General features: G+C 37.9%; 1 protein-coding gene across 5 annotated transcripts in view; it reads right to left on the bottom strand.

Moving 5' to 3' along the window:
* The window catches only part of PIK3R1 (phosphoinositide-3-kinase regulatory subunit 1), an 85471-nt gene that overhangs the window by 27597 nt on the left and 48704 nt on the right, over positions 1-9170 (bottom strand). For all 5 annotated transcript variants that reach the window (XM_006913101.3, XM_025047776.1, XM_015590459.2 and 2 more), the window contains exons 3-4: positions 543-635; positions 29-103 (exon numbers count right to left, since the gene is read on the bottom strand). In XM_006913101.3, coding sequence (XP_006913163.1) covers positions 29-103; positions 543-635 — 168 coding nt within the window. The remainder of the gene's footprint in view (positions 1-28; positions 104-542; positions 636-9170) is intronic.

Raw genomic sequence — 9170 nt, 5'->3', positions numbered from 1 at the left:
TTTGTATTTCTATCTCCATGATACTCACCACAATCAAGAAGCTGTCGTAATTCTGCTGGGCTGCTGGAGCTCTGTGTTCTGTATAGAGTTGAACATTCCAGACCTAGGACACAAAGCAGACCGAGTATGCAAAACACAGCTCTCTGGAGAACCTGTGAGCCTGCTGCCAGAAAGACATTCCAGTTTCTATCCAGTATCTATTCTAGATGTGTACCAAATATTCTTGGAAGTCAACTCCTACTATTAATCTTATCTGGCATGTCAATAGTTTTGGCAAAATCGACTGGCCCCTAAGGAGCAAGTTAATTATATTTATTAAATTATAGAGAATTTAATGGTTTCCATACAGTAACTACATGTTAATATGGAGTTAGAAGTCAGACCAAGATTATATCCCCAGAACACAGCAACAAATAGCTTGCCTGTCTAGCACAGGTAGCAAGAAATGTATTTAATGAATGCCCGAGAGACCAATATAAGTTATAACACCCATGAAACAAGGATATAGCGAGTTAACTGAGTCACTCTGCCCGCTGGATTACCTTTCTTTTCAATGGCTTCCACAAGCTTGATGAGCAGAGGTGGAGCAGCGTCAGGAGGGGCAAACTGCTCTGCGAGATCCGGAAGGGTCAAAGCTGCAAGCAAACAAAATTCTACAATTATGTTTAATCTGGGGGTAATCAAATGCAGTAGACAACAATGAAGAAAATTTAAATACAAAAAATTTAATTCTATCTCACAGTAGCAAATTCGGGCCTGAGTCGGAGAGAGCCCTGTGCTGGGCCCTGCGCTTCGGACGGCTTCTCTCTGGCCCTCCCCTCCAGCTGTGCCTCTTCCCACAGAGTAATGAGTTTTGGGGGCCAAGAGGACAGGACTTTCTTCTCTCCTAAGACACACTCAGACTGCTTACCCAGAATTCCCAAATCTCATGCCCCAGTGGTCTCTCATGGCCTCTTCCCCAGGTCGAATCCTTGCTGGGGCAAATCTCCCTTCTGGGGTGCTCCTCTGGGCCCAAGAAGTGGGCTGGGTCTGGGTGGGAGGGGCTCGGGAGGGAATGGGGTTTGGATGTGCAAGGCCCCGGCAAAGCTATGTTCTGGAGCAGAACTTGGAGCCCAAGAAATCTAAATTCAAATCTGGCCTCCTGGTCATTATGATGGGATAACTGTTCAGGCGGGAGGCTAGAACAGATTTTATTCAATAGTTTGTCAATGTGATTTCTAACTTTAACATATTCAGACACAGGGAATGTGGGTCTCCTATTGTACTCTTGTCTCGAGCCCAACAAATGTCAGAGGCAAGCCTAGTATCAGATTCGGAAGCCAATACACATGATCACTGACCACTGGACACTCATGTTAAGTCCCCGTGTACCTGCCATCAAAGCCTTTATTTGCTTATGTTATTTTGGTTAGTTAATATCTTAAGAGATGTGATGCCTTCATAAACTGTTTTACCATGCTCTATTTGCATGGTTTACCAGTTGCAATGACACAAAAGAAGAAGAATCTAATTGGATGACACTTATAAATAATGTCCTTCAACATTCCATTGATAACTGTATGCTCACTCCAAAAACTTATAAAACTATTTTAAATAGAATTTTCTCATAATATACCAGAAGAGGGAGCTAAATATATTCACTTCAAATTTCTCAAATTACGAAATATAGGTAAATGATAGTCTTTCATGAAAATATCTACATGTGCAACCTGTTTATTAGCCATTGGTGAATAAGTTTTTAGATACTTAAGGTTCATCACTGTATACTCCTACCTAAGAATAGATAGTTTATATAATCTAAGAAAGACTAAATATTAGTTTGTTTAAGTGAAATTTTAGTGATGTGATTATATCAAATTAAGCAAATTTCTAATACTGCATCCACACAGAACAGGTTTATAATACAAAAGTAATGTTATTAAATTTTTACCTCAGAGAATATTAATTTTGCAAACTCTATACCCTGTAGTCTAAGACTCTTTTAGATCGCAATATGTGCTGTGATAGACACATGTGATCTTGCCACCTATCTCGATTATCCATTACAACTACCCAGAATAAAAAGAGTGGAGCTAAATTATGGAAAAATCCTATAGCAGTGCCATCTAGCAGAACTTTCTGTGATGACAGAAATGTTCTAAGGGCTGCGCTATCTAATAAAGCAGTGACTAGCCACATGTGGCTACTGAGCACTTGAAATGTAGCTACTGTGACTGAGAAACCAAATTTTAATTTGTATCGATTAAACTGAAATAGCTATATGTGGCTAGTGACCACAGTATCAGAGAGAACAGCCCTAGAGACCAAGCAAGGACAAATTTTGTCAATAGGAGACAAAAGGTTCCTGAGTTGGCTTTGTGCTACAGAGACCCCACTATGAAGCCATCCTGGAGGACACGGCATCTGGACACAGGGCTAATCGCCATCCAAATACCGAGCATGCCAAGTTTATTACTCAATTTCCTGGGTGCCTTTGTCCTACTGTAAAATCACTGGAACACATTTTGGACTTCATAAATGCAGAACAGATATATGCCACTGATTTTCTAGACAGACACGATGCAGAGAGCTGAGTGGGAACTTTTTCCTGTGTCTCTTTTACCTGCCTGAGCCTATGGATCAGCTGGAGAACTTGCTAAGAAATCAGAGTCCCAGGTCCTCCCACAAACTCCTAGAATTGGAATATCCAGGAGTGGAGCTGATAATCTGTTTTGGGTTAGTAATAAGTCTTAGAACATGCTATTATGATAAGCAAATTCATGTGAGTGACTTCCTGAAAAAAAATCCAGTAATGACATCCCCCAAATCTCTAAATGTTAAAATGTGAGTATATTAGAAAAGCACTTAAAAATACAAATGTCTTGAAAGTTTCATAGTCTTTTTAACTAAAAGCATTATAAAATAAAAAGAAAAATTATGAAATGAAAGAGCATACCATTTCATTTCCTTTGATTAACTATAAACTACTTCCCCTTGCTTTCAAAGAGTATCAGCTCACAAAAATATCCTTCCCCATAAAAGTCTTCTACACTGAACAAAATGAAATATCTTATCAGCACATGTAACATAAAGGTAGAGAAATGGTGTAGAGAAATGTTATTAATTAGGATTCACTGTAGTGTCTCCTTAGCCCTCTCAAACTTACAGGCGCCTTAGCACACGCCAAGATGCAGAAAACTGAAAATTAAATTGTAAATACATGAACTCATATATTCATCCAACACTCATCCAATTAACATGCCCAATTCTACTTTCCCTTCCCTCATAAACTACACAACAAGCATTTTGTTTAAAAAAAAAAAAAAAAATCTTTAAAGTTGGCAACCAAAAATGGAATTCCTTAATAAAGGTTTATCTTCTTTCAGAATCTTATCAAAATGATCATTTCTGTAGGCAAATATGAAAGCTGAATTAAGTGGTACAGATTTCACCTAATTATGATTGGAATATGCACCCAGCAGCTGTTATATTACTGGCTTGGCAGAGAGTACCTATAAAAGGGGTTCCATCTCTCTGTTTTCTCACTTTAGCTTGAAGAAGGGGACATGGGGGAGTAAAACTTTTTTCCTTAGTCTTTTCAATGTTTCTTTGGCAAAAAGTGGTAGTTTACCTTCCAATACCCTGAGTTACAAAATATCATTTGTTTCACTCATACAAGTGTTACATGGAATTTCTAAAAAGCATTGTGATAGCTATCAGGTATCTGGAATCTTTTTCAAAGTATACACCAGAATACTTTAAAAAGAAAAAAAAAAAACTAGACATATATAGTAGAAAGTACAGGTACTTCTTTTATAATACATCAAATTTCTCACTGAATTTTTAATATTAAGAAAACTTTATTACCTAAATGTATGAATCATCACAGCTAATCAAGATTTTGCAACGGGAGTTTTAAAAGGTAAGCTTTACAAGGAGAGATGATTTTTTAACATAACAATGCAAGGATTTCCTATTCTCTAGTACAATATCGGTGATTCAATCCAGTTCCCCTTTAAAATATTTAAACATAGGGAATGTGGAAGTCCTACCTAAGTAGTCTTTAAAGTTCACATCTACTATCAAGCAACAGGATCAATTAACATCAAAAGTCTAAAAGGTATTATTTCTAAAGCAAAATATTATTTCAACAATCCTAAAATGAACTATTCCTTTAATTTTATTTAATATACAAGGTCAATATTTACTTTTCCATTAGATCCCATTTTAGGAAATTCCAACAGGAAATGACAATTGCTAGGATTTAACCAAATTTGGCAAGTTGTTCTTTGAAAAGTCCATGATAAAGCCCCACACCATACGGTTCAATAAACCAAAATATAATGGAACTAAAAACATATATATACAAAATATGTAGATCATATATGGTGGCTATGAAATAAAACATAAGTTAGCATGATCCTCATAAATTTCGCACATAAATTCTTGTTACATTTCATCTTCCAGACAGATTTTTATGCCTGAATGAGGAATGCTTTTTAGTTGTCGATCCTGCGGTAGCCAGCGTATGAGTCTGGAGAGCCAAGTCCACCCTTAAGAATCCGGGTGAACTTGTAGATTGCTCTACTATAATCTAACAGCAGATTTTCACTTAGCTGAACCATTTTTCATCAGAAGAAATCGGTATTTAGAAGAAAGAAGACAAAAAGGAACAGCAGAAGGGTCTAAAAGTAGTGAAGCCTAGATATGTATTATTTCATAAGAAAAGAGGAATCAGTCATCAACACTGACAGGAAACACCAACGAACCAGGCGTCCCAGGTTTTAGAAAGAAGTTTTGATGACAAATCAGATTCTGCACTTTCTACTAGTCCTGTTTTCCCGCCCTTGCCCTGCTGACAACCAATCACATGGAACAGAAGAGAACCTGTTCTCCAAACTTAGGTCCTTCCCAAACCACTGACATGGACAGGCCTGAACAGTCCTCGGGCACCAGTGGTGTGTGGGAGACAGTGGCTTTCCTCGCATCACATGGTGCCAACACCTCTACAAAGTGCAAGATGAAACCAGCACACAGCTGCACCTTTGGGAGGCGTTCTCCAAAAAAAAAAAAAAAAAAAAAAAGATATTTTAGAGTTAGTGCCTGGCAGGGACAAATGGAAAGTTTAAACTGAAATTCTGGGACTGCAGAGACTGTCCAAGCCAAGTATTTCATTACTTACGGACGCAGCTTGGAAGTATATGAAAAACTGCCACTTACCTTTTAAAATCTAATACAAATACACAGAAAAGAAAGAGTATATGTAAAGTTGGGATCAATATTAAATCAAGATGTTTGTCTAATCACTGTTGCTGAATCAAAACTCTATTTCTGTCTGAAACAATCTGTCTCATGATTTCAAATGAAAAATGTACATTCTGGTGGGCAAGAATATATAACAAATCCCAATACTTTTCTTAAATAAATCTTATAAACACATTCATACTTCATGCCTAGAATGGTTAATACCCTGAACGTTTTTTAACTTCTTAAGATCTATGGGCAAAGCCATATCGAATGCTGGCTAAGATACTGCAGCTAAAAAACTAAAACAAAGCAAAAAACCTATTACAGGTTCCTTAACTTTGGAGCACACCTATTTAATCAGTAATAGAGAAATTATTACAAATACAGGTTTAAGAGACCTGGGTTTTAATCCTGGTTTTGTCACTTAGTGTAATCATGGGGATGCTAGTTAACTTGAATCTCAGTTTCCTCATCTGTAATACAGGAATAATTATTAGTGTAATAAGCATTCAGTGACTAGTACAAATAAGCATGGTAGGCATTGTGCCCAGTATGTAGAAAGCACAAACTAATGGATAGTTATTATTAATTTCAAATTATTCGTGTCACCTTTTTCATTATTATTAATAGATTTTTAAAATATCCATTGCGATGGCAAATTTTAATACCAGAAACTATTATTAAGACAGAAAGAATTCTCAACTCTTTTTAAAGATGGCAAACTGGAAACATATTTGATAGTGTAGACACTTGCATTTTGCCTTTAGTCTCTATATAAAAACAGTTATCTTTTCAGAAGTCGTATCTAAAATATCACATTATTTTCAAAATATTGCACTTTCCCCCTCTAAGGACTATCACAGTAATCTGAGCTATTATACTTCAGTTTTTAAGATGTAAAAGAAAAATGAGGTTGGTGGAAAAAAGGACTTTTTTTTTTTGGAAGAGGAGGAAGGAGAAACAATATATGGGCAACTGTTAATGGAAGTAAAAAGAATAGATGGAAATAAATCTTTAGCCGTAATTACATTATTTCCACAGATAACTAGTTGGAGAGAATTAAAAGAGTTGTCAACAGATTTAAACAAGAAGTTTGCAAATCTTTTCAGATACCCTAAACTAATTAGTCTTTAATATCTTTATCTTCTCCCACTTATCTCTTCTTCCCCACAGCTTAAAAACAAATGAAGGGAACCTGAAATCCTCTGCCCATTTAGTTTTGTTTCTAGACAACAGACTAGCATAGGAAACAAACAGCAGGTGAAGATCTTATTAAATATAAGCAGACATGATGGCTTTGCTACTGATGGCCTCAGCTAAAGCTTTAGAGTTAAGAGATAACTAAAATGCAAGATTACACTTAATCTTTGACAGGCTAGCCTAATTAATTGTGATTCTTATCATCTAAATTGGAGTCTGATTTAAAGATTACCATTTACAATGCATGGCAAATTTAAATGCTGGACAGGATGTATATGGAGAAAAAAGGGATTTCCCCTTTTCTCTACCAGGAAAATAATTTATAGTTGAGTCTGTGGGATTTAGGAAGCTAGAGATTTATAAGGGAAGTTCGTCATTTGGTTTGTTGGCTTAGAAAGACTTCATATAAAGTGTGACTGAGAGGCCCCAAAAGGGAAGGCAAGAAGGAAAAATAACACACACACAATGGGCGCTTGGCCATTTGTTGAATGAATAAGCAAGCAAGTGAACATCAATTATGAGTCACACTCCAACAGTAAATATTTTACAGACATGCTTTTATTTATTATCCATACCAGTTCAAAGCCGTATAGTTTTTATTATCCCCAATTTAAAGCAGAGGAAACTGAGACTTAGAGAAATTAAGTCATCTTGCCAAGGTAACAAAGCTCATAAGTAGTGTCCCTAAGTTCAGCTTGGACCTCTTTCTCCCACCAGAGTCTTTAAGTCCCAGTCAAGGAAAGACACCTGTGATGAATTTCTCACAATGTCCTGCCAAGTCTCCCTAATTTAAAGGGTAACCGTGTAAGGGTATTACGTGACACACAGACATTTGATGCCCGCTCCCACAAGTAGCCATAGTAACTTTCTGCTGTGTTTAAGTAAAGCTTACCAGTTTTATTCCTTCCAAATAAGCAAGTCAGTACAATTCTCCCTCACTATAAAATATTTTGAAATGCAGATAATTAACATCGTAAAGAGAAAGCAATGGGAGTCCTTTTAATAATGAGGGAGGTGAGGGCTGCGAGTGAGCCACGCTATCTCCCTCATGGCTCAGGGTGGACCTGTAGGAGCACTCACTTCTCTCTCATTTATATCCGATAATAGATTTCATAGTCAAACATACAAAACACATTAGAAAGCTTAAAAATAATAAAGCAAGGTCTTCCAATGTAACTTGAGAAGTCCCAATCTCAAAAGAATTAAAGGATCCTCTGATCAGGTGAGGGCAGAGGTGAGAGAGGTACTGGACAGAAAGCTATTACTGGTGAAACTGGAGACGGGAAAGAAGCGTTTTGATCTAGGTTGGAACCTAACTGCATGGAAGCAGGGCATGGGCTGACCAAGGAGAGAGCACAGAGAGAGGGAGGAACCGCCAAAGAGGCAAATTTGTCCAGTTAGGCGGGACAGGAAATTTTAAGAAAGGCTGGATGGAAACCAGAAAAGCCACAAGATTCAATTCTAATAACTAGAGAGAGACTGGGTTTTATTTCTCTGACATTTTTAAACACTAACTGAAAAGTTCAAAGAACTGTACACTGAATGCCCATATATCCTCATGCTAGATTCCACAAGTCATTTTTTACTCTATTTGTTTTATTACATATCTATCCATCAATCTATCTTACTTTTCTTGGATACATTTCAAAATAAGTTGCGGAAATCATTTGCTATGGACTGAGTTGTATCTCCCTCTCCCCAAATCCATATGTTGAAGCCTCAACTCCCAATGTGATAATATTTGGAGACGGGACCTTGGGAGGTCCCTTTAAGTAATTAAGCTGAGGTGAGGGTCATAGGGTAGAGCCATCATTATGGAATTAGTGCCCTTTTAAGAAGAGATGCCAGAGAGCTTCTTTCTCTGCAGTGTGAGAACACAGGTAACTGTCTACAAGCCAGGAAAGAGCCCTGGCCAGAACCCAACCATACCAACATCCTGATCTCGGACTTTCGGTCTCCTGAACTACGAGAAATAAATTTCTGTTGTTTAAGCCACCCAGTTCATGGGATTTTGTCATGGCGGCCCAAGATGTCTAATATATCAATACACTATACTCCAAAAGAGGAAAAAAACCTTAAGTCTAGGGAAAAAAGAATATTGTCAAATATCAATTCTGTAGGTATTTAGTGAACATCTTTTGTGTCAGACTATTCCCAAGGGCAGTGCTTCCTAAACATTACTGTGCATATTAATAACCTGATTCAGTAGATCAGGGTTGGGTTCAGGGTTCTGCACATCCAACAAGCTCCCAGGTGATGCCCATGCTGCTGGTCCTTGGCCCACACTGAGTAGCGAGGATTTAAGATGAGCCCACCAGTCACAGAGAGAAAATGCAGATCATGGTGGGAGACAGAATCCTGACAGTTAACCTTCATAGTTCTTACTTGTTGCCTAAATGCCCTGGACTTCAAGGGCTGGTCTTACACCAGACCCCAGTAGCCCAATGTCTGAACATGTGTCAGGCAGATGCTGCTGACTGATGCAAGCGTCTAGCTATGAAATCTAATTAGATCTGATATGATACCTAATTACATGCCTAGGGAGAGAGATTAGTGATAGAGGCTCTGCTGCTCTGTGCAGCTGTGTACCCTTGTGTGGGGAGAGAACATGTGGGTCACAACTTGCCAAGGTTCCACTGTAAGTTCAGGCCGAGGACTTGTACCCAGTTCTCCTGATGCCCATGTGAGAGCTTTTCCCACCTTCTGCCACATTCAAGAGGACTTTGTTGTTTAAATTGGACGGG

Source organism: Pteropus alecto, unplaced genomic scaffold (assembly GCF_000325575.1).
Source record: "Pteropus alecto unplaced genomic scaffold, ASM32557v1 scaffold20, whole genome shotgun sequence".
NCBI lineage: Eukaryota > Metazoa > Chordata > Mammalia > Chiroptera > Pteropodidae > Pteropus > Pteropus alecto.
The sequence above is the reverse complement of the archived record's forward strand: the minus strand, read 5'-3'. Positions and strand labels throughout refer to the sequence as shown.